The following is a 26,162-nucleotide window of genomic DNA, read 5'->3' as shown; positions in this document are numbered from 1 at the left end:
CACCTTTAGCAAAACATGATCCCAATTCCCCCCAGTCCCTGTTCCCATTCCCCCACCCCACTTCCTGATTGACTGCAGTCTATATCGTAAAACCTGAGTTTTGCTTAGCTATACCTTAACCAATCATTTTACTGAAATTTAACTAACCAATCCTAACATATTGTAACATGGTTATTTAACCAATTATATTCCACCACCTTCATTGGTGGAAATACACCCAACAAAATTAATTATACGACAGACAGAAACAATTACAGAACCAGACACAGATCATACAAATAAACATACAAAACAATACAGAAGTGAGGATTTCACAACTACATCTATACAGACATAAGGATTTTCCCGCTGTGTCTATTGATAAGTGAGTTCTTGCCAGACAGGATGCTATCAAACTAATTTTCCTTTTACATCTTCTAGTCTCTTCCCTTTCTCTGGAGGTGGTAGGAATACAATCCTTCCTTGATATTCCTAACAGCCCAATAGCACCTTATTTCATGTGACAAGTTTGGATGTGACCATACACTTCCCAGCTTATGGCTGTCTAACTACTTCTTGGCTGAAGGCCTTAGCCTGTCACAGTAAGAGAAGGCCATTACACAGACAGTGATCTTTGATTCCTTCTTTTATACCTCTATAACTAGCTAAGTGATAAGAATACACCTAAATTCTTAAAGTCTGGGCCTTTGCAGACAGGTCTGAATATCTGTATCCTAACATGGACTAAATAAGAAGTGACACTGGCAATTAATAATCTTAGTGCCAAAAGGGGGATATGTAGGAGCTGGATTTTATAATGTACTATGAGAATTAATGTATGATTTGATTTCATCCTGCTAGCCACCCTTTTTGAATAGCAGAAAGAAATGACCCTCTGGGACTATAAGATTCTGTTTTCCCATATGCATTACAAATTGGCCCTCTCTTAACTCTTTGTTTTAAGATTTAGTTAGTAAGAGACAGGATTCTCTATTGTGTCTGTGTTAAGTAAATTAGAGAAACACTGAAGGCCTGGGTCTCAATGTAAATTGTCTTGGTTATTAATTGTAAAAAACTTAGCAAGGTTTAATTTGCAATGCCTTTTTGCTCGATATAAAATACTATTATTTGTATTCTCAATCTGTTTGTGTGAATGAGAAATGTATGCATCAGGAAAAGATAAAGCGTGAAGGCCATTGTTATAATCAGAGTCAAAGAAAGAAGCAAAGAGCATCAGAGAATCCTCAGGTACTGCTTACTACCCAGATGACTGTTAAACTGTCTGGCATCGCTGAGTGGATACATGCGTCGCAGTATAAGAATGCACCACCCCCACGAACCAGTCACCACCTCAGGACCACACAGAGTCAATTTTGACTCCAGAAGAAGATGTAGAGGAACTGCCTGCAATACCTTACAATCTACGCTCTCATAAGGGTTGCCAGAAGTAGACGACGAATTAAAGCAAGGTCCAAGAAGAAGCAGTAGCGAGCCTAGTGCCTGCTGCCTGATGGACGTAAAACTATGACTGCGGTTCCCTCAGTTGAGGTTGTCAGAACCAGAAGGCCCTGCCTCCAACATGTGCCTCTGCTGGCGCCTGTTCCTCGGCTGCTGGTGTCTTAAGGTCTGAGGAGTCCACAATGACAATTCTTTTATCCAGCAGCAAGTGTGGATAGGTCAAACCCTTAATATTTCTAAATGGTGGGTCTGCAGCCACATCCCAGACCACTGTAAAACTGGTGTTCCTGTCCTGGCTATCCCACTTAATTCCCCAGACCTCACTGCAGGACCTTGTCCGTTTAACACAATATGGAACAGTAATGACACCTGGGAAGAGGCTATTGGCAGTTCCTTTATCCCACTTGGGGGAGTTATATACCATGCAAAAAGCTCCTGAGGTTACAAGCAGTAGTTAAAATAATGGCAAATGAAACCGGAGAAAGTTTAAGATCCCTGGCCAAAGAAACAGGGGCGATCCGACAGATGGCCCTCCAAAACCGTCAGGCATTGGACAGAGTGCTGTCGGCCAAAGTAAGGTACTGTGCTCTCATTGGAAAACACCATTGAGGTAATAAATCGCACTAGCCAGTTAGAAGAAATCACATATCTTCCCCATAAAGAGCTGAGTTCTTAATGGAAGTGGCTAAGTAACCTGTTCAATTTCTCTGGCATAGGAAATTGGTTGTTTCAGGGAGCCCTGACTATCCTGTTTGGAATCCTAATAATTTTTGTATGTTTTCAGTTAGTCTCCTGTTGTATCCAAAATTGTGTAAGGCATGCCACCCAGGTGACTGCCCCAAAACAGAGTGCTAATATGAAGATTTTGAATATCTCTGATGATCAAAGAGATGAAGAATGGTTAATATGTGAAATCCAGTAAAATGTTGGTCATGGCGTAGCTTGACCAAAAGAAGGGATTGTGAAAGTAGAATGAATTATATTGTAAAAACAAGAATGGATTAAAGAAAAGTGGTATGTACCTTTAAGCAGAAATAAGAAATGTTGAAATACAGGTGCCAGGAAAAGAAACATTAGGCACAAACAATGGTGCTAATGGCAAAACATTAACAGAAGATCGGTAATAGTAAGGAAATAAGATATGCATGTCTAGCCCAGGTAAACTTATCAGATTCTGCTTCCTTTGTTATCTTGTTAAGTTCTCGCCCTTTTATCTGTATAAATAAGATAGTTTGTGTCTTGCATGGTGCTCACATTATCTGGGTGTTATTAGCAGAGCGCTGTGCTAATAAAACAGAGGCCATGTCTACATCTAAAATTTTGCAGCTCTGGTTGTTACAGCTGTATTAGTACAGCTGTATAGGGCCAGCGCTGCAGAGTGGCCATACTTACAGCAACCAGCGCTGCAAGTGGTGTTAGATGTGGCCACACTGCAGCGCTGTTGGGCGGCTTCAAGGGGGGTTCGGGGAACGCGAGAGCAAACCGGGAAAGGAGACCAGCTTTGCCGCGGTTTGCTCTCGCGTTCCCCGAACCACCCTGTAAACCGCAGGGAAGGAGACCTGCTTGCTCGGGGGTTCGGGGAACGAGAGAGCAAACCGGGAAAGGAGACCAGCTTCGCCGCGGTTTGCTCTCGCGTTCCCCGAACCACCCTGCAAACCGTAGGGAAGGAGACCTGCTTGTTCGGGGAATGCGAGAGCAAACCGGGGAAGGAGACCAGCTTCGCCGCGGTTTGCTCTCGCGTTCCCGGAACCACCCAGCAAACCTCAGGGAAGGAGACCTGCTTGCTCGGGGTTCGGGGAACGCGAGAGCAAGCTGGGGAAGGAGACCAGTTTGATTACCAGAGGCTTCCTCAGGTATGCTGGGATACCTGCTTATTCCACGGAGGTCAAGAAAAGCGCTGGTAAGTGTCTATACTTGATTACCAGCGCTGGATCACCAGCGCTGGATCCTCTACACCCGAGACAAAACGGGAGTACGGCCAGCGCTGCAAACAGGGAGTTGCAGCGCTGGTGGTGCCCTGCAGATGTGTACACCTCCTAAGTTGCAGCGCTGTAACTCCCTCACCAGCGCTGCAACTTTCTGATGTAGACAAGCCCAGAGTGTTCTGACAAACTGTGAGTCCTGAGTCCAACTTTGACATCCCCCAGTCTCGGCTGCCCTCCACCCCACTATTTCCCCACTGCCCAGTCTTGCAATTTCTCCCTTCTCTTCTCCCTAGTTTTAAGCACCAGCAATCCCATCCCTCTGCCGTCCCCTCCAACACAACCCAGCCCCCACCCATTAGCCCAGCAATACCCCTGCCAATCCAATATCTCTCTCCTCCCACCAGCTGCTGTATGTCGTGTCTCACTCACCACAATCCTCCCCACCACAGCCGCCTTACAGCAGTGTGGCTCCAGCGTGTCCTGTCCTCTGTCCTGTGCAGCAAGACACGCAGGGTAGATGGCTGGCAGGAACATGAGCTGCTGCCCCTCATCCTGTGCCCACCAGGAGTGGAGTAAAGCGAGAGAGAACCTGCTAGCTAGGGACCTTCCTGCCCCACCCACACCAGCTCCAGGGCTCAGACCTCAATGGGGGATTGTGGGGACCTACCTATTGTCCAAATCTCCCACCGCTCCTACACAAGCAGGATCAGGAACTGGGTCAGTGCCTGTGAGGGGAGGAGACCTCGGCTGTTGTGGGACAAACACCCTCCATCTTGGGGGTCCCACATCATGGATGTAAAAGGGCCCCATTGGGGTGGTGGATCATCAGGGACAAGTCCCTCGGTAGGGGGTGGGGATGCTGGGAAGGGACAGGACAATCTTGGCTCCAGCCCAGGTGGGGAACATTTGTACCTTTTCTCTGCACTGGAACTGCTCTCTGATGACCTTGAGAGCAGCTTCATCTGTGGACATGTCCAGCCATTCCTCCTCCTCTTTATCCCTGGGGGTCCCTGCACCAGAGAGAGAAGGGAACAGGGTGATGCCTGCTGCCACTTGGGGGAAGGACAGGGGCATGGTGGGGAGAGCAGGATTAAAGACCCTCTTTCCCACCTCAGGCACCCATGGCAGATCGGGGCCCACACCTCCCTCTCAGAGATGCTTTCAGCCTCCAACAGCTTCTGAAGCCCATAGCAGAGAGCCCCCCACTTCCACTGTCCAGGACTCCATGGGAGGTGCCTACTCCCCCAGCCCTGGAGCACCAAGGAACAAAGTGGCAGCAGCTCTTGATGCCCTGTAGTGCAGCTTTGCCGCGGTTTGTCTCTCAGTGGGACTGTGGGGTATCCCACCACCTTCCTCTAGTCTGCCGGCCGTCGGCTCTGCGGTCGTGGGGAATAATGCACACTCAGTTAGGGGCTCAGGCCCTTGGAGCAGGGGCTGAGTCAATAGTCAAATGGCAGCCCAGGCCCTAGGTCAGGGCAGGGCAGCCAGCAAACAGTCAGACACTCAGGCCCTTGGGCAAGGGCTGAGTCAGCAGTTCAATAGCAGCCCAGGCCCTGGGTCAGGGCGGGGCAGCAAACACACAGTCAGAGACTCAGGCCTTTACGTGGGGACTGAGTCAATAGTTCAAACATAGTCCAGGCCCTAGGTCAGGGTGGAGCAGCAAACAGTCAGAGATTCAGGCCCTTGGGCAGGGGCTGAGTCAGCAGTTCAATAGCAGCCCTGGCCCTGGGTCAGGGCAGGGCAGCAAGCAAACAGTCAGGGACTCAGGCCTTTAAGCAGGGACTGAGTCAATAGGTTAAACAGCAGGAGGTCCTAGCCTCTCCAGGCCAGGGAAAAGGGAGAGTCTGCCACCTAAGGAGTGGGTGACGGGGGGACACAGGCCCTCCCTCTCCACTGCGTCCCAGCCCAGGGCCCTAGCAGCAGCAGAAACTCATAGCTGTCAGTGGGGAGCCTGGCCGCAACACACTGACATAGGCTCTGGGGAGAGACAGGCTCGGCTCCTCCTCGGGGTAGCTGGGGAGGGGTAGACTCGGCCAGTCCTCAGAGTAGCTGGGGAGGAGTAGGCTCGGCCAGTCCTCCTCTGGGTAATGAGCAAGGGGTAGACTCGGCCAGCCTGGTGCGACCTCAGGCCAGCAGCAGCCTTCTGCTGTCTCCCCAGAGGGAGCTCGGTCACGAACGTCTGGTCTCTCTGGCAGCTGGTTCCCAACTGAGCTCTGCTGATGAGCTTTTATACTTCCAGGTGACTTCTGAGGGGCGGGCGCAGGATCTAGTGACTCCGCCCACATGGGTTTTAGGGGAGGTTCGTCTATCAGCGGGGCTGTGGGGTATCCCACTGCCTCACTACATGCCCCCACCCCCAGTTCCCCTTGCTGTGGGGGGAGTAGGGGAAACTGTGTGACTGCTGCTGGTGTCAGTGGGGTTCACGTGGCTAAAGGCCAGACACCTGGTCTGGGGACCCCCCACTCCCGCCATATCACTGGGAGAGTTTCCAGGCCCAGGGGGTTCAGATCCCCGTCCTCACCCCTCCCTGAGCCCAGCCTGGCTCCTCACCTGGAACAAAGCAGCAGCATCCATCGGTGTCATTGCTGCTAGAGTCCCAGGCACTGCTGCTGTCCCATGCTGAGCTGCTGGTGCTGGGACTGGGATCTTCCACCTCCTGGCCTGAGGGGGCTGGAAGATCCTCAGAGACCAATGCCTCCTGCTGGGAATGAGGGCTGGGCTCCTGGGTCTACTGCTGCCCACACAACAAGCCCCAGAGCCTCCTTGCCCGGTGCCCCTCCTGGGCTGGGTCCTGTCTGTGAAACCGCATCCTGAGCCAGCTCCATCTGGGCCTAGTCGGGGCCTCTCCCAGCTTAGTGCCCGCTCTGGGAGCTAGTTTTGTTCGCCAGAAGGCTGGGCACTTCTGTCTTCTGGCCTGGATGGGAGCGGCTTCCCCACCAGTGGGAACGGAGAGGTTGCTCTTCCCTTTGGGAAGATGGCAGCTGCTTCCCTCAGGCTCTGGAGCCAACTGCAGTCTTCTTCCTGAACATCCTCAGGATCCTGGCCATCCTGGAATCGAGCGGTAAGCAGGTGTGAGACTGGGGTCAAGGCAGCCTTTCACTCATGGGCCTTTTCGGTCCCTCCTCAGCCCTGCTCCAACCAGAGCAGCCCCTTCTCCTGCCACAGGAGTGCAGGGAGTGCAAGCTACACACACTGGCAGGAGTTCATTGCATGATCTGCTCCCAATGTTCCCTTTCCTAATCCCTGCTGCTGCTGCTGCAATATCCAGGAAGTCTCATCCTTTTAGAGCAATGGGGTCAGTCCCAAAGACCATCGGTTACTCTGGACAAGCAGCCCCCTCCTGTCACCCCAGGCTACACTCCCCCACCCAGGCTAGAGAAGGAACAGAACCCAGATGTCCGGACTTCTCCTAGGAAACCATTCCCCACGTCAAAGTCATAAAGACCCTCAGCACAGGAAGACCAGGGCTCTCCTCATTCCCCATTGATTTCCATGCTCAGCAGCTCACAGGGTCTGTCCCTGCTCAGAGACTCTCAGCCTGGGGAACAGTTTCCCACAAGGGAAGGGCTGGGAGCCCCATTGCTGGGACCTTTCCAAACACACTGGAAACAGCTCTGGAGAAGCCCCTGCCCAGTCTGAGAGTGAGGGGCTCTTGGGGGCTGTTTGCCAATTAAATCCCCCTTTGGAGATGTTCTCTTCCTCTCTTTCTGCCTCTATCCAAACAGACAGGGGAAGCCATGGAGGAACCCTAATGCTAATTACTTGCTCGAGGTGATGGTATGATGGATGGCGGATGTTTAGGGTCTCCTCCTCACTCTCCAAGTCCAAGGTAGGCTGGAGAGGGTGGTCACCTGAGGATTTACCCTGCCCAGCCAGCAGGCAGGGTGATGACTCTAGGGCGATCGACTGGCTGTGAAAACAAGAGTCTGTCTTATTGCCAAGGGATGGAGAAAGTCAGCCTGCAACAGCAGGGTGCAGAACAGTGCCCTAGTGTGGAGGTGACAGCGGCTCCAGGATCTTGAAATCCCAGCACTTTACACACCTTCCTGGAGCCTCCCAACCCCCCTGGGCCGTAGTGATGGGACCCCAACCCTACTGATGGCAAATGGGCCTCGGCTACCGGCTCAGGGTCACACCGAGTGTCAGAGCCATGGATGGACCCCTTCACTAACCACTGCTGCACACTCCCTCCCACAGCTGGCAATTACAACCAGGCCCTAATGTCTGGTCCCCCTGGCTTTGAGAGGGAGTGTCACTCCTGGTTCCATTGCTGCCTATTGAGCTTTGGGACTGGGCAAGTTGCTCCCCCTCTCTATAGCTCTCTGGCATTCACATCCCCGAATGGGCTTTAAAAAAGACAATGGTTACAGTTTGGCCTCAACTATTTCTTGTTTCTCTACACCAGCCATTTTAGCAAAGTTTAGAATTCTTGACGTTCAACACTTGGAAACATCCCTTTCTCCTTCGCAGACAGCTTGATCCTCCCTTCTAACCCAGGCTCTCTGCTGCCTGGAATTAGAGAATTGACCCTACTCCCATTGGACCTACCCAAGGAGTCAAACAGCAAAGTGGTGACAGAGCCAGAAAGAGAAGCCAACAGGCCTGACTCCTGTTCTAACTAACAGACAACAACCCCCATGGAGGCAGGGATAGAGCCCAGGAAATAAGAGGTGAACATTTTCCTGGAAACCATTTTCTGTCAGAAAATCCATTCAGACTAAACCACCTTGTTTCTTGAAATCATAACAAGTAGGATGAAAATTCTTTGCAAACAAATATTTGTTTGCAAAAGAAGAGCATCTCCTGATTGTCACAGTGCATTAAACTGTCTCATCATACACAAAGAGGAGACACTGTGAGCTAGAAAGTTAGATGAGATGCTTCAATCTGGGCTAAGTAGTTGCTGCTCCTAACAATTTCAAAAGAATAAAATACCAGTCAAATAGAATATTATGTCATAATCTGATATGTCTCAATGTGATAGGACACCTCCTATTTTGCACTGCTACAAGTGACACTCTTGAATGGATCCCCATCATCCACCATCGCGAGGTAGGTGGGAGAGGATTGTTATTCATACTTGACAGAAGGAGAAACTAAGGCTGAGAAAGGAGCAGTGACTTGTCTTAGCTGATGCAGCCAGTCAGTAGCAGAATTGCTCTCAAATGAGCTACAGACCAACAATTGTTCATAGGAATTAGTCAGCAAGTATTTTAGAAGAATTGGAATGTTAGAGAGGATCATGAACTGCTCCCAGACAATTAATGGAGAGCAGCATCAACACTGGTCAAACATATAACTGGTTGTGACTTATTTGCTTGGTCATAAAAGAGAACAATAAAAACCAGAGTTTCCTCCCTATCAATAGCCCCCTCCTCAGCCAATCAAGGTTGAGACTGTGAGGGGTGGGAGGCTAAGGGTTCTCATCAAATAGCCCAAAGAATGGTGCAGGTCACCACTGAGGGGATCACTCTTGGAGCACTATTCCAGTCTCGCCTCTCTGTGAGGGCCTCCCACAACCGCCCCACCACCTGGCCCCTGGTGCATACACAGAGCTCCTGGGGATGGGAGGAGAGCAGAGGAAAAGGACAAAGGAAGCAAGAAAAGAAATTAGGAGGGACAAAGGAAAAGAGAAATCAAAAAGGAGAAACCCCAGTGTCTCCAGTGATTTTAAGGGACAAGTCCTACATTGGGAATACAATGCTGCCACCTCAATCTAGTGTTTTCCATTCCTAGAATTCAGCCGGCACCTGATGCATCAGACTGAACAGGTTCCAAACCTCTCAGAGGCTCTTACCTTCTATATAGGGACGTCTGTTTTCTAGCAAAATCAATAAAAGGAGAAAACTCCAAAGAGGGTCCTCCTTGTGCTCACATACATGAAAGTGAATTCTCTCTCAATCCTCCAGGAGAGACCTCAAGAAAGAGACATGCTGAAGCAAAGCCACAGGGATCTCCATGGTTGCCCCTGTCCTGCACCCCTGTCCTGCCTGGCTGATGTCAAGATCTCCCTGTGAGATTGTCGCCTCCTCACCACCTTTGTCCAATAGGCTGAGGTCCTGCCAAAGGCCCTTGTGATATCACTGCCACATCCACCTCTCCCCTGCAGTGCTGATGTCCTGCCCCTGTCCAGCCACACTGGATGTTTCAGCTGTTTCCCCTGGATCACCCCACTCAATGACTCTTCACAGTAGAACACGAGAGGCTCTTCTCCAGGCAGCAATCAGGTTTTCAAAAGTTAGTAGACTTTATGACCAGAAGGAACCATTGCAGCATTTAATCTGATCCCCTGCGTATCTTAATGCCTCCTGTATGTCAGAAGAGCTGGGTATTTCTTTTACTCAAACATTTTCCAGAAAGGCATCTAGTCTATATTATAAGATCTCAAGAGATGGAGAAGCCATCATTTCTCTTGGTAGTTTGTGCCAATGATGAATCACCCTCTTACAAATCTGGGTCTTATTGTCATTAGACTTTTTCTGATTTCTGCTTCCATCCATGGGGTCTTGTAGTGCCTGTCTCTGCTAGATAAAAGAGCCCTTTTATACTCAACATTTTCTCTCCGTGAAGTCAAGCAACTCACCTCTCATTCTTCTTTTGTACATACTAAACAGATTGAGCTTTTTCAATGTCTCATTATAAGGCATCATCCCCATCATTCAATTATGAATCTTTTCTGTACCCTCTCCAATTTTTTTAACATAATATTTAAAATGTGGACACAAGAACTGGATTCAACATTCCAATATCAGTCTCACCAATGCTGTATCACTTTCCTTTCCATAGTCACTACTCTATCCATCCAAGAATGGCTTTAACCTTTTTTACTACACTCACATTGACAGATTATGTTGAGCAGCTCGTCCACTCTGGCCCCGAAATCCTGTTTAGGGTCATTGCTTTCCAGCGGACTGTCCCCCATTCTGTAGAGTGCTGCCTCACTCTTTGTTACTGGAAGCATGGGTTTGCATATGGCTTTATTAAAGGCTAATTATTCAGTAAGTATTTTAGAAGAACTAGCCCATTAGTAAGAGAATCATGAATTACCCAGACAATGAATGGAGAAAAGCAGCAAGAGCAAACAAACACGCTTGGTTATGATTTATTTCCTTGGTCTTAAAAGAGAATAACAAGGACCTGAGTCTCCTCCCTCACAATAGCCCCATGCTCGCTCAATCAGCACTGAGACTCTGAGAATCAGAAAGCTGAGAGTTCTCACCAGCTGTCCCAGGTCACCACCGGAGGGAGTTACTCTTAGAGCACTATTCCAGCCACATGTCTTTGGGAGGGCCTCCTGCAATGAAAGTTGGAGTGCAACCCGCCTCCCCACCCCCAACTCCACATGTACAGACAGGTCCTGGTGGTGAAAGGAGAGCAGGGGAAAGGACGAAGATGCAAGAGAAGAAGAGAAAGGAGGGAGAGACAGGAAAAGGGAAAACAAAAAGGAGAAACCCCAATATCCCCAATGATTCTAAGGGACAAAGTCCTAGGTCGAAAATAAAATGCTGCTCCCACAATCTAGTGTTTTCCTTTCCTAAAAATCAGCCGGCCCCTGATGGATCAGACTGAACAGATTCCAAACCTCTCAGAGGCTCTTACCTTCTATACAGGGATGTCTGTTTTCTAGCAAAATCAGTAAAGGAAAAGCAGAAAACTCCAAAGAGGGTCCTCCTTGCGCTCACATACATGAAAGTGAATTTTCTCTGTCCTCAAGGAGAGACCTCGAGAAGGAGACATGCTGAAGCAAAGCCACAGGGATCTCCAAGGTTGCCTCTGTCCTGCACCCCTGTCCTGCCTGGCTGATGTCAAGATGTCTCTGAGATCATCACCTCCCCACCACCTTTGTCCAATAGGCTGTGATCCTGCCGAAGGCCCTTGTGATGTCACTGCCACACCCACCCCTCCCCTGCAGTGCTGATGTCCTGCCCCTGTCCAGCCACATTGCATGTTTGAGCTGCTTCCCCTGGATCATCCCACTCAATGACTCTTCATTGTGGGGATGACACCGACTACACAGTAGAACACGAGACGCTCTTCCCCATGCTACGCTCAGTTGTTCATAAGTTAGCAGACTTTATGGACAGAAGAGACAATTAGAACATGTAATCTGACACCCTGCATATCACATGCTTTCTGTATAGCATAGTAGCTAGTTTTTCACTAAACACGTTCCAGAAAGGCACCTAGTCTTCATTAGAAGACATCAAGAAATTGGCAATTCCTACCACTTCCCTTTCTAGTTTGTTCCTTTGGTGATTCATCCTCACTGTTGAATATTTGTGGCCTATTTCTAATATGAATTGGTCTCTTTTGAGTTTCCAGCCACTGGGTCTTCTTATGTTTTTCTCTGCTAGATTAATGAGCCCTTTCATACCTGATATTTTCTCTCCATGAAGTCACTTCAACACTTCAATGACATCACTTCCTGATCTTTTTTATCATCTAAACAGGCTGAGCTCTTTCAATAGCTCACTAGCAGGCATTTTTCTCCAGCCCTCAGAACATTTCATTGCTTTTTGCTGCCCCATCTCCAATCTTTCAAAATCTTTTTCAAAGGTGGATGCCAAAACTGGATCCAGTATTCCAGGATCAGTCTTACTGATGTTGTGTCACTTCCCTATGCTACTCACTGCTCTTTTCCAACATCTAATGATGGCGTTAGCCCTGTTCACCAAGCATCACATTGGTTGCTCATGTTGAATGGCTTCCCAGCATGACCTCTAAGTCCTCTTCAGTTAGTGCTTTCTTGGATACACGTCCCCATTCTGTAGGTTTGGCCTGCATGCTTTGTTGGTAGGTATAGGACCTTTCATTTGGTTCTTTTCAAACTTGTTTTCTTTGAATGGGGCCAGCTTATCTAGGGATCCGATTACTCTGTTTCACTGTCCTGTCCTCTGCATTAATTACCACTCTGCTAGTATTTTATCACCCACCGATGTTAGCGGCAGTGATTTTATATTGCATTGCAGTTCATTGATATTTATTTTCAATAATTAGTCCTTGAGAGCCTCTTCATATCCCTAGTGACCAGAACCTGCTCTGCACAGCCCAGCGAGAAAAGGCCATCCAGCCCAGCTGTTCCATAGGGGCTAAGCACAGAACAAACTTAGGAGCTTGTGTTATCCATAGGTTCTGAACAACAGGTGGGGGTCATCAGCTTACAAAGACACTCTAGATCGATAGCGTAGACAGGCCCCAAATGTGTCTAAGTTTCCCGCCTTGCAACATAGGAGAGAAAAAAAACATAACCTTGGTTCGCTTTATTTTATAGTTGTGGAAACTGAGGCACACAGAAGCAAAGAGATTTGCTCATGGTCAAAAAGCCAGTAATAGAAAACGGCAGATTTGCTGATAGTCAGTCCAGGGCCCTAGCTGTGTTTATCCTGGTCTCTCTGCTTCAGCTCCAGTAACAACCCGAGAAGAGGTTTTCTTCTTCTCCATGTTCTTTAACTTCACATCACTGCAGAAGAAAGATTTTTTCTTACCAGCTGCCTCGAATGCATGCAGATGTCTTTCCAGAAGATGTGCTCTGACTCAGTCACATGTCATAAGTTTTCTGGAGGAAGCACTTGGTAACGTTCTAGGGCCTGTGTTATACCGAAGATGGACATAATGGTCCTTTCGGACCTTAAACTTTTTCTTTTGCTAGGAGGATAATGCTGGACATTTTCTCACATTCACTTTCCTTTGGAATAATTTAAATCCAGTCCAAAGGATTTCCTCTTCCATTGTGTCTTCAGCACCTTTCATAGAAACAGTTACTATTAGCCCACAGGTTTCCAGTTTAGGCTGTCCCAGGGTGAGATGGCCATTAAAGGGGTTGCAGCTCAACTGAACCTATCCCCAGGTGAAGGGAATAAATGCAGGGCTCACATGAGAGGGAGCGGCATGTAACTAGGATCCAGGCCTGTTGGGTGATAGAAGGACAGCCTGTGCTCAGCCAGGGGAGAGACCCCCGATGGGAGCAGGCCTGGGCGGGCTTGGATAGTCCTTTAAAGGCAGTTTAGGTTCACAGTAGGGGATGGAAGAGCCAAGCTGCTAAGGATGGAACCTGGGCCTCCTGGCAGTGTCCAGGAACTAAAGCACAGCATCTGGCAGGAAAGGATTCCCCACAGAGGGACAACATAATCTCCCAGGGAGGGAAAAGGCTCTCACTGCCATTTCTTAACCACATGGGGTGTTTCCCTGCTCTGCCAGCCCCACCTCTCTTTCAGCATCTCCAGGTGCCTGAGGGAGCAGGAACCAGAGGCCATTCTGCATCTGGGACCGAGATGGAGGTTGATGACCTACTTGCACGTGGTGAACATGGTGCAGGACAGCACTCAGGACATGCAAATACAGCTCCAGATCTGGGAGCAGCTTCCCTTTGCTGGCAGGAGACAGTGTATGAGACCTTGCAGGTTGGTGGGGGGTGGGGGGGTGAGACAGGCACTAACATGGGCATGGAAGTTTGGGGAACAGGACAGAGGCCAGGGTTGGGCAAGGAGGGCAGGGACTTGGGAAGAAAGACAGAAGATCAACCACTTTCTGAATGTGGGTCAGGATTATCCCCACTTTAGAGAGTGGGAAATTGAGGTACCACGTGGGAGCGGGATTGCGATTTGGCTGAGCATCTGAATAATTGCTACAGCCAAAATATAAAAGCATTAAGTGTCAGAAGAAGATTAATCATGGAACTGGAGAGTTCAGGGCTGACCAGAAAAGATGTAGTATATGTCATAATCCAGTATGCGCTCTGCCACCTCACTGTTCTCGGAGACAGAGGCACATCTCTTGGACAGGGGTTAGAAGATCTTTCTCTCAGACACACAACTGTGAATAGCTTGGAAAACAAACCCTACTTGTAATTTTGTTCATTGGCCCTGCTAGAAACTCCACCCTCCAACCATCGTGAACCAGGACCAGGGACACCATTTCACTGTCTTATCTGCATGTATCTGTGCACCTGCAGACATTGCAGCTGGCACATGCATTGGTGCAGGCACTGCAACTGAGCTGGATGAATGACCCTGCTGGCCCACATACCCAGCATTCTTTCCCTGAGCAATCAGTCCTGCTGTCTGCTCCACCTCTCTTCATCCAGAAACCTCTAGAGGAGTCTCTCTTTGTGGATTGTGTCCTTCTCCTCCTTGGCTTTTTTGACAGCAAGGTGCTTTGGCCTTCTCTTTGCCCCTATTGGCAAACCTCCTGCATGATCCTCATCCTTCTAGCCCACTGCTGGCCACTTGTACCACCCGCAGTCCCAGGCAGCAGTCTTGGCCCAGCAGGTGTGCAAGTGTCTTCCAATGGAAGGAAACAGAGGCTATATTCATTGTATTGCCTGGGGTGGGGGGAAAACTCCCCCACTTTGCTTTCTGTCTGTCCACAAGGCCATGATCTGCAACACTGTGGAATGCTTCTAGATCACTCTTTCATAAATTCTCATGTACTCTCCATCTCACTTCCGTCTTTGAAAGATTCACAGAGGCACAAGCAACCTGTCTTCTGACAATGACCAATGCCAGGTTCTCCAGAGGGAATGAACAGAACAGGTATTCATCAAGCGATCCATCTTCCGTTGACCATTTCCAGCTTCTGGTTGACAGAGGCTAAGGATACCATTCTTGCCCATACTGGCTAATAGCCATTGATGGACCTTTCCTTTATCAATTTCTCTAGTTATTTTTTGAACCCTGCTATAGTCTTGGTGTTCGCAACATCCCCGGCAAAGAGTTTCATGGGTTGACTGAGCTTCAACCTGTTGTTTTACTTTAAATCAATTAAAAAAATTAGGACCCTAGATTTGGCTGATGCAGGGTAAGCTGAAGTTGTGTTTTGGGGACTGTGACAAAGTTCCTCCTCTACCTTGGTGGGTCCTGCGCTTATTGGTGGATTTTGTTCACCTCAGAGATTCACAGTAGCCCTCAATTTGGCCACTTTCATGGCTCAAATCTGCCATTCACTCAGATAACCTCATCACTGGCCAGCATGGGGGAAAAAGAGTAAGAACGCTCCCCTCAGTTTCTGCTGATCCACTGTGTGGGTCGGGGAACAGCCCAGAGACATTCCCCTCTGGTGGAACCTCCTTTATCTGATCAGGAGTTGGGAGGTTTGGGGGAACCCGGGCCCACCCTCTACTCTGGGGTCCAGCCCAGGGCCCTGTGGGCTGCAGCTGTCTAGAGTGCTTCCTGGTATAGTTGCGTGACAGCTACGAATCCCTGGGGTACTTCACCATAGCCTCCTCCCAACACTTTCTTTATCCTCACCTCAGGACCTTTCTCTGGTAATGCTTTTACTCCTCAGTCCTCCAGCAGGACACCTTCTCACTCTCAGCTCCTAATGCCTCTTGCTCCCAGCTCCTCGCATGCACTCCCTCTCCTCTGGCTCCCTGGTTCCCCTTGGCCTGACTGGAGTGAGCCCTATTATAGCATCAGAGGGGCCTTAATTAGAGCCAGGTGCTTAATATTACCTGAAATTGGGTAAGCTAGTAAGCTTAGGGAGGATTAAAGACCCACCAGAGTTTGGCAGAAAGCAGCATGTTTATTATATTGATAGCTAAGCTTTAAAGAAGAGGTGTGGGGTCACACTCACACTTGCATTCTCATGCTCCCAGGACATGCATGGCACTGGAGATGTCAGGATCCTTCAAGCTAAGTGTCCCACAGCACAGCGATGGATGGTGCGATGAAAGTAAGTCTTCCCGAGGCACGATGGAATGCAACACAGCGAATCCCTGGCCAGGTGGTCTGAGCGAATGGCTTTTATGGGAGGCACACGCTTGTGAGCAGGCAGGGGGCAGACCCCCAACGTAGTGCCCTGTGTGCCAGCGCCATGCAGCCCACCTCAGACCTTGTCTCAGTGGGGTGGGGGGCAGGTCACAGAGGGAAAATAGCAGCCCCTAGTGGGTTGGGATAGGAGAACAAAAGGCTGTTCCCTGGGATTCATCCTCCTGGAAGGGGAAGGAGATGGCCCCAGGGGCAGCAATAGCAGCACAGGACGTGGAGGGGAGGGGGTTGTGGTCGACATCAGAGCAGGGCGGGGGTCAGGAGCAGGTTTGGGGAGAGGGGCAGATTTGGAATTGTGGGCCCCAGCAGCCAAGCTACCGGGGGAGTGACACCTCTTGGTCAGGCGCAGGGGTCCGTGGAGTGAGAAGGGGGCCCTCGACGATAACAGGCTCAGGCTCCAAGGCAGGTGTTGTGGCCACTGCATCAATAGGTGGGGAATCAGCCGTGGGGCTCTGTGACAAACTGGGAATGTTCTTAATGTTTTCTCTGAATACTGTGTTGGTGCCTTAGTATCCTCTCTGTGTGATTGCTGCAGAGCAAGGGGCCAGTGTACCTAAATGCCTGGCACTCTGTCTCCTAGCCATTGATGGCCTTGGCCCCTTCTCTGCAAAGGTGCCAACTGAAGGTGTTGGAGACAAAGAGGTTAGGTGACCTCCTGGCCCAGGAAAGGAACTGAGCAGAAGAGGAGGGGCTGGAGGGGTTGTCAGTCTGGAGCTGGCTGGGGACGAGGAGTGAAGTGCAGAAGTGGGGTAAGTCCCTCCACGAGAGGGACGCAGAGTGTGCAGCTTTCCCTGAGGTAGCAGAGTGTTTTCTTGCAGATTATATTCCCGTCTCCTTTGCTATTTATTATTACTATTTTATTTGATTCTGTTATATTGATAGAGTGTGTTAATGCCCATTGCTGATTTGACCCCTTGAGCAGATTTTGTTTCTGACTCAGGGGCTCAAAACTGTCGCACAGGAAGCAGGTGTTGCCCAGTGGTTGTGCACAGAGGACTCACAGCCAGGGTTGTCAGGTATTTTCCAGGTTATATTAGATCCAATCACATCTTCATTGGGACAGTTCAGCATTCCAGGGTATCAAAGCCTTCAGCTCTCGCCAGGCATGTTCTAGAGGGAAAATCAGAAAGTCCCAGTTCTTGGGCTGAGATCAGGCGCTCCCTCCTCTGGTCCAGACTGCCATTTCCAATGCACAAGCAAAGTGACAGGAATCCCTGTGCATGAGACACATGTTGAGAAAGTTGGCCTGGGGCAGATCTCCGCATGGAATTACAGAGGAGGATTTCTGGATGATTTTTCAGGTGCCTGTGTTGGCTTGGTTTGTGTAATTCCCCCTGTAGCTGAGCAGGCAGGGATGTAAGGCCAGATGTTCAGAGGTCTTTAGGAGCCTAAAGATACAGATAGGTACCTCACAGGATTTTCAAAAGTACTTAGACAGCATAGGCATGTAACTCCCAATGGTTTCAATAGCCTTTGTGCACCTAACTCCCAATGGTTTTAGTGGCCCTTAGGTGCCTAAATTCTATTGATTTCAATAGCCCTTGGGTGCATTACTTGCTTAGGTGCTTTTGAGAACCCCGCTAGGCGTCTGTCTGCCTGTGTAGGCACTAACATACCATTGTAATTCTGGCCCGTAGTGAAATTCCATGGGCCAAACTGGTTAGGACATCAGCCTCTGTTAGACCTTAACCCTCTGTGCTTCCTGTGCCCAGCTCTGTGAGAACACAGGCCCTTCCTTTTGGGCAGCCAGGAGTCAGCCAGGCGTCAGTCAGGGATCTCGCCCACTGTGAGCGCTCTATCTCAGTGAGCACTTCCTGTTATCAGCTACCCCAGCACCTGCTGCACCCATTCTCTTCTGGCACCACAGGAGGAGCCCTAGGAAAAGCCGGACTGGGAGGAAAGCTGGGGCTGGAGTTTATGTTGCATTATTTTGAGTTACGTTGTGAATAAGTGAAGTCCCAGGGAAGGGGTGAGTCTGACCCCACCTAGCATGTGCAGGCTCTGTTTGGAGCAGCGAGTTTACAGCATCATGTCCGCAGGAGTTTATAGCTATTTCGACAGTTTCTAACCACCTGTCCAGTGACACAAGGAGATCATCCATCAGTGCCTCTAAAGCAGTTGCAGTTGCATGGCCTGGTCCCAATTCCAAGTGAGCCGTGTCTAGAGCGTGAGCTTCGGCTAGATGACCTTGTGGTGGGCCATTTGCCAGCTCCCCTCTCAGCTTCCTCAGGAATAGGAGGTCTGACAGTGGCTAATAGTTGGTTAGAACTGAAGCATCCAGAGTGTGTTTGCTCAGTGTTGGTTGGACTATCACATGTTTGAAAGAGGGTAGGAAGATTCCTTCTCAGACTGAAGCCTTGGCTGTTTAGGTGAGGGGTGGCTCCTCTCACTGCTGTTTGTAGCAGGGCAGGGACACAGCAGATAAAACATTGGGCAGCCGGCCCCAGCAACGCTGTGAATTCTGTGGCAGACACGCTGAATTCCACAGCATTGCAAGGCCACCAAACTGTGAGGAATGGAGATATTCCCATTTCTTAGTGGTATCATTTCAGGCTGTCTGCAGACTCAGGCAAGTGTCACTGCATCATTTACACTCAGTTCCTTTTCAAGGTTATCTCTGCAACCACAAGGGCTAGAAACAGGGTGCAAAACTGTGCTGGGCCTCTGCAACTTACAGCACAAACTCACAGCTGTGGGGAAGGACGGCAAAAGTTGCTTGACACCACTTTTGCATCCTTGGGATTCCAGGCTGATCTGGGAGCAGGAGGGAAGCAGAGCACCCCAGTGTAATTAAAGGTAGCCAGTGTCACAGGAGCCTATGGGAGACCACACTGTGAAAAATGCCCATAGTGCTAACACTACGGACCTACTCCCTCTACCTGGAGCACATTCCCTCCCAGCCCCACTAGCCCCCAGCTCCACTCCCAGCACACCTCTTATGGTGGGACTTCCAAAGGGCCCTTTGACACAGAGCCTACTGCTGTGTTGCTCAGAGCATGTAGGGGGAAATTCTTCCCCAGCAAGATAAAGGTTTTAACAGCCCCTGAACAGTGACACAGTGGGCTGGGTCAAGAACTCAGATTCTGGATGCCAATGATATGGCCACGGTGAATTTGCTGGCTGTGGAATCATGGGATTAATCAGGCCCTGCCCTTGCTGCCTTTCTGCAGCATGTCACTGCAAGTTTGGAATGTGAAACTATTTGACAGGTTACCAAAGAATTGTGCTGCCCAAGGCAGGACACACAGATCCAGCAGGTGATCTTTGGAATGGCTTCCCTGCGTATCTGGAAGAGGACACATCTGTGTGTAACTTTCTCTGTTTGTATTTGGTTCTGTTTACTCTCTCTCTCTCTCTCTCTGTGTGCACTTGGAGTCTATGCAAGGGGAAGTGGGGATGGGGATGGGTGTCCATGGATAGAAAAAGTTTCTAAAAACAAAATGTCTCTGTTGTTAGTTAACTGACTGCTTCAGATATGGTAATAATGCTAAATACTTATGAGTGAAGCATTTTGAAGCTCTGGAGTCTTAGGGGAAATATTTATTTGCATGAACTTCTCCTCACCTCTTTATAATTCATAGCCTACAGTGTAAATACCTCCAACTGACCTGAAATGCTCAGAGGAGTCACCTTTTTGCTTTGAGTTTTCTAGCCATCGTGAAAGAGCTTTTACTTCCTGTCCCTGTATTGGGACCCAGAGGCTGGAACCCTCCATCCATACCGAAGCAGGGTGCTGCATTCTGCCCTAACAAGGTCTATCTTCACACTAGAGTTAACTCGGGCTGCTCCCTAAGGTAGAGGGACTCAACTCACCCCACCTTCCTCTGTGCTGGCTAGCAGCTGACTGACTCTATTGCACACTTTGCTAGAGCGCCCACTAGCCTGTATGCAGAACCAGGGGACCCTCATCCCCTGATCTGAATGTGATAGCTGCAATTCCAGCACAGTCCTCAGTATGTCACCACTTCCTCAGCTTTGGAAAAGTCACCGAGTGGAAAAAGAAAAAAAGGAAAAAGTGATGGGGAAAACGGAGCCCTGGAAATTACTAATTGTATTGCACTGTGTTGTATTGTTATCCAGTGATTCTCTGGAGAGTTAAAATCCACAATGCACAGTGCCCTGAGTCTTAGAGACCCTGAGCGATGGCCCAGGTTCTGCTGCTCGCTTACTCGTCGGCGAAGCGGAATTCAGGGATGCAGATCAGAGGTGGAACAGGAGGCCTCAATTCTGGTGCATCTAACCAGCAAATACCACGAGAAAACTTCAGATGATGCAGCATGTGGCAGCCCATCTTCTACCTAACACTGGGGATGTGACCCCAACACCCTGCCATTCCCACACCCTGCCCATCTCCCACTGAACCTCACTGCAGGGGCTGTATCCACAAATGAACTGGGTCCCAGTTCTCAGAACCCCCTTTTCTCCCCATGCACCCGACTTGCCGCAGCAGCTGGGACCACTGAATTGGGGACAGGGCCTGCTCAATGACAGGTGCCCAGCTCTGGAACCCCCTTCCTCCTCCACCCCACACAACGACCGTGGAGAATGTGCACAGACCTAATCACTGTCAGAGCAAAGTGCCTGGCCCAGCCCTGCACAGCAGCTCCCCACAGCGACCCCTGAAGGAAAGGACAGGCTGTGTGCACTAGTGGATAGGACACAGAACTGACGATCAGTTGTCCTGGGCTCTATTCCCAGCCCTGGCTCTGAAGGGTGCTGTGATTTTGGGTAAGTTGCTGTCCTTCCATCTGCTCCCATATGGAAATTGGGGCTACAGCACCTAGCACAGTGGGGTGCTGGTCTGAACTGGGGCCTGTGGGTGCTACTGTAATACAGTAATAATGGAAGAGACGCAGAGGGAGGGGGAGATTAGTGCTCACAAGTCTCAGCATGTGATGGGATAAGGGGACAATCCTGATCCTCAGACTGAGCAATTGATTTGTAATGTCAGTCGAGATACTGCAGTGATGGTGTCACAGAGTCACCGGGCGATGCTCTGAAACAGCTCCCCACAAAGCCAGTCAGGACTTTGGGGAGTCTCCTCTCCCTTGGAGCAGACTTGTTCAGGGTAAAAAGCTCACAGGTCTTCACCTCCTGGGTCTTTCCTTGGAGCATTCAGCATCCTCTGCCCCTCCGTGCGCTTCCCACAGCGAGCCCGCCCCAGCGGGGTCCTGGTGAAGCCACAGGGTCCTGCACCCCCACTCTGCAGTCAGACGTGACTCTCAGCCAGCCAGTAAAACAGAGGTTTATTCGATGACAGGAACAGGGTCTAAAATAGAGCTTGTAGATACAGCGAACCGGACCCCTCGGCCAGGTCCATTCTGGGGGGCAGTGAGCCAGACCCCCCACATCTGCCCTCAGCCAGCTCCAGACTCACAACCCCCTCCAGCCCCTCCTCTCTGCTCAGTTCCTTTCCCGGGCCACGAAGTCACCTGATCTCTTTGTCTCCAACACTTTCAGCTGGCACCTTTGCAGGGGAGGGGCCCAGGCCATCAATTGTAAGGAGACAGAGTGTCAGGCATTTAGGTGCACTGGCCCTTTGCACACACCCTTATCCCACCACCTAGATACTTAAGAACTGCCTAGGGGACACTGAGGCACCAACACAGTATTCAGAGAAAACATTAGGAACATTCCTAGTTCATCACAGATGGGCACTGGGTTCCGTAGCTAGACAGACATAGGAGGTGTGTGCAGGGATAGCCAGCCGCGTGAGAGAGTGGGAGATGTGAAGCTCACATACACAATTGTTCCCCGTATAGCTTCCTCACCGAGAGTGGCTGGAGCTGAAGAGACGCCAAGCTGCAGGAATGGGCTGGCATGAGGATGGCCATGGCTCCTTGTCACAATGACTATTCCCAACTCACCAGCAGCAGAAGGCAGTTGGCAGCAGGGAAATGCCCGGTTGCTTTTACGGCAGCACTTTTATGGGAACAAGGAAGTGAAATTAAACCTGTCATTCCTGGTTCACATGGGGACAAGCAGAAGAATCAGGCCAAGTGAACATGAAGAAGCTGCCAATTGGCCTGTGTGATCCGACAAGTCTGCACAGCAGCTGCCCCGTGCAGAGCAGTGGTGGGGGGAGGACACACCCTGGTAGGGCCAGGCTGTTGTGGTAGAGGGCAGTTCTCTCCCCAGGCCCAGTGGTAGGTGGTGCCTGTGGGTGGAGAGGACCCAGGGCTGCTCACTCCAGAGTGGCACCAAACTTGAGGGAAGCACAGGGGGCCTGGCAGCTCCCAGGGATAGACAGAGTTGGGGAGACATTGAGTCCAGAGACAGACGGTAAGGACTGACTGGCCCCACCCCCATCATCTCTTCATTTGGGCCCTAGGGCATCTGCACCGGAGCTCAGCAGACACAGTCTCTCGCTGCGACTCTTCCACACAAACATCTGCCTTGCTCCAAAGTGGAGCCAGCCCTGGCTCTCTGGCACGCCAAGCTTTGCCAGCAGTAAGTCCACAGTTAACATCCGAGGACAATATGTTTACATTTGGGCACCTAAAAGCTCCAGCCTCCCTTCCTTGCAGGAAAGACTAGCAGCCTGCTAGTCTGAGCACCTCCAGGCCCTGTTGATTCCAGCGGGAAATCACACCTCTCCACACCAAGCCATTTTTACTTACTGTCGTGCTTAGATATGGATTTAGGTGACTAACGTTAGATTCCCCGGTTTGAAAATTTTGGCCTAAATCCCTTTTCCTTCTGTAGTCTCACTAGGTTCCCAGTCCCTGCAGTCCCCTTTTCAGAGCAGCAGAGCCCTCCAGCTGCTATCTCCCTTGAAGAGACATAGTGAAACCAGCAGTCAGACTGCCACAGACAAATCTCCTTGCAGAACCCCAGCTGGGATATCCTTGACCCAAGCCCTCTCCTTTCTCTCAGGCCCTCGACCTCTCTGCATCCTGCTCTCAGTACAGTATCTGTTCCTCTGCCCTCCCACCAGGGAAACCTTTTGAGTCAATGTCACCATCCCTGGGCCACAGAGAATTCAGTTCTCAGGACTGTGCACCACCTCGTTCCGGTGGGCCAGGGCACGCATTCACCTCATGCTCTGCAGCACAAAAGGATCTCAGTTTACCCAGCATCCACTGGAGCGGCAGCTAACTCCCCTCCAGGAGCAGTTACTTCACCAGCCCTTGAGAAGTCCCTTGGAAAAGGGCCCTCGCTGCTTGTCCCTTCTATGGAGAGTTTCAGATCATGCACATACCAGGGCAGGCACCGGGAGGCAGTGTGGTCTAGTGAATAGGATACTGCACTCAGAGTCAGGAGACCCAAGTTTTGCTCCTGGTTTTGTGACGGTCATGGGTGCACAGGCTTGGTACTCTGGAGCCACTCTGCATGACCTTCAGACAGGCCCCTCTTGCAGCGTGACATTCCTCAGGGCACACTCCCACTAGGGCAGGCCTCCCTGGCTTCAACAGCTCCTGGGCCTGACCTCGGGGTATTCAGTACCCCTTTTTCACCCTGTGAGCTCCCTGCAGTGAGTCCACCTGAATAGGAAACCGGGGGAAGCCTTACATGCCCCCTGAAGAGGCCCTGCACCCCAACTTTGCAGTCAGCAGTGACTCTCAGCCAGTGTTGTAAAACAGAAGGGTTTATTGGTTGACTGAGACGCAGCATAGAACTGTTCTTAGCTAGCACAGAAAGCAGGAAGACTCATCAGAATCCATCTTGGGGGCAGGGATGGGGGGGAATCCAGAGCCCTGGACTCTCCCCCTGAGCCACAAACCAGGAGACTGTCCAGTTTCCAGCAGCCCACCCTCAGGCATGCCCAGCTGACCTTTCTCCGTCCTTTGTGCTGTTTTCCGGGCAAATTGGTCACCTGGCCTCCACCTCTCTCTTTGTTCTCCAACTCCTCCTGCTGGCTTCTTGCAGAGGATGGGCCCAAGCCATCAATTACCAGGATACAGAGTGTCCGGCCATTGTGTGAGCCTAGGGAGCTGGCAGCAGTCACATCCGCCCCTCTAGGGGTCTCTGCAATGACCACACATTCTTGTCCCACTACCTAGATACTAGTGCAACACATAGGGGAAACTGAGGCACACACAGTATTCATACAAAACATTGAAAATTCCCATTCAGTCACAGGCACTAACCCTCTGTCTGTGCTTGAGCAAGTCTCTGTCCCACGCTGTCTTCCCTGTTTAGAATGACAGCTATCTGGGGTAGGGACTGTCTTTCACTAGGTGTTTGGACAGCGCCTGGCACAAGGTTAGAGCCTCAAGACACTTCAGTAGGTCAACTAATAATACTGCATTTCATTATCACCGGGCCCTTAAAATGCTATTCCTCCCTGAAAACCACCTATGGTCGCTCCCACGTCCTTACCCAATAGATCTGTTCTCTTCAGAGTCACAGCTGCTTATTTCACTGCCTAAATAAGGTGATCTCCCCTGTTAGTGCTGCAGTGCCACCATGGTTCTGGAAGAGGGAGCTGGCTATTCTGGGTCATGCACGGTCAGAATCAGGTCAGCCAAGCTCCAGCTGCCGAATCTTTATTGGTGCTGGTGTAGGAGCCTGGAAGGACCTCGAGTGACCTTCTCACCTAGAAGAAGTTTGCAGGGCTGGCGGTTAAGATACTTCTACATTCAAGTTGGGAGGTGTAAAGGAGAGTGAAGCAGTGTTTCCACAAGCGGTGGGATGGACTAGCCACCCCGAGGACACACCTAGGGCCTCGGCCAGGATCATTCTTAGGGCAGGTAAATCCTCCCGCCGCTTACACTGCCATGGCTACGCTGCTATTTTTAGCACGCTGGCTTGATCAGAGCTAGCGCCGGTATGTCTCCCTGAGATGGAAATTATACCTCCCAGCTCTGTGCAGACAGGAAAGAGCCACCTTTTCCCTTGTAAACTGAGCAGCTGTTAACTGGGAAACCCGAGAGACAATAAACAGAGTCCCATGGTGCCAAAGTCACTTTCAGCTACACTCTTTTAAAAGGACATTGCAGATGCTCAAGGGTTGTTTACAAGTCGCATGATCCTGACTCTGTCTAGTGGGCTCGAACCAAGACCACCACTAGTAGAGATAGCAAGCAGGAAGCGTGTCATGAGAGCTGAGTCTCAGCACCTCCCTGAGAGCTCCTTCACTCAGTTACCTCCCTTTGGTGCTGCACGGACTCACTGGGAAGAACCTTTCAGAGTCCTTCTCACGGGAGAGCCGATCACATCTCCAATCATTGGCCTCACCTTGATTTGATTGGTCTTTGATACAATGATGCCTGACCACAGTGAATTCCATCAAATGATATTCCATGACAGAAAACAAAAGGCCATTTACAATTGAAATAAACAACCCATTCTCTTCCTGCACAAGAGATGGGATTGTGAAGCCACTAAACAACTGAAACATCAAGCAGCCAAAGAACCAACCTACCTCAATGCAGTTTGCTGTCAACAGTTGTATATTTCAGTGGGTCCTGGTTCAGGACGAGAGCTCCCAGGTGCTAGGGTAATGCAAAAAAGAAAAAAAATAACAAATTCCCTTTTCTTCGTTTCAATCCTGTAAGTGAAACAATTAGACAGGTAGATTCTTGCATCCGGCAGCAGCACAGGCAAAAATGATATCAGTAAAGGTAACTTTGGTGTACCTGGAAAACAGTGTAGTAGTGTCATAGCTTGAAAATGTGAATGAATTCTTCCTGCAACTCCAAAGAACAGCTCTTCTCCTTTAGGGAAAGAGATCATTTTGTGAGGTGTCCTGATCCCACTGCCCCTCCCACACACAATGAGCCTGGGCCATCCGATTTAGTCTGTGCAGACACAATAAAAGACAGGCGAGCAGTTGCGTTAACATTGTTGCTGTGGTGGTACTGGCTATGTTTTTGGTTTCTCTGTCTGTTTTTAAAGGGAGGCAGTATTGTCTAGTGGTCAGAGTGAAAGTCTGGGAACTGTGAGACCTTGATCCTATTCCAAGCTCTGCCACTGATTTATTGTGGGATGACAAGCCAGTTACTTAAACCAACATTTTCAAAGTTGGGCACCTCAAATTAGGGTCCTGATTATTTTCCCCCCAGAGATGCTGAGATCCAGAACACCCGCTGGG

The 26,162-nt window shown here is 50.1% G+C and overlaps 1 protein-coding gene across 3 annotated transcripts in view; it reads right to left on the bottom strand.

Moving 5' to 3' along the window:
• LOC115635668 (zinc finger protein RFP-like) overlaps positions 1 to 9,574 on the bottom strand; it is a 61,462-nt gene extending 51,888 nt beyond the window's left edge. The window contains exons 1-3 of one of the 3 annotated variants that reach the window (XM_030534758.1): positions 9,459 to 9,574; positions 4,275 to 4,372; positions 3,792 to 3,914 (exon numbers count right to left, since the gene is read on the bottom strand). In XM_030534758.1, coding sequence (XP_030390618.1) covers positions 3,792 to 3,914; positions 4,275 to 4,334 — 183 coding nt within the window. In that variant the 5' untranslated portion in view covers positions 4,335 to 4,372; positions 9,459 to 9,574. Of the gene's footprint in view, positions 1 to 3,791; positions 3,915 to 4,274; positions 4,373 to 5,912; positions 6,090 to 9,458 lie in introns of those variants that run through there. The other 2 variants (XM_030534759.1, XM_030534757.1) reach the window with 2 other exon arrangements.
• Positions 9,575 to 26,162: the final 16,588 nt, after the last annotated feature.

The sequence above is a fragment of the Gopherus evgoodei genome, chromosome 15 (genome assembly GCF_007399415.2).
Source record: "Gopherus evgoodei ecotype Sinaloan lineage chromosome 15, rGopEvg1_v1.p, whole genome shotgun sequence".
Classification (NCBI taxonomy): Eukaryota; Metazoa; Chordata; order Testudines; family Testudinidae; genus Gopherus; species Gopherus evgoodei.
Note: the sequence above shows the minus strand (reverse complement) of the source record. Positions and strands in the feature narration are given on the sequence as shown.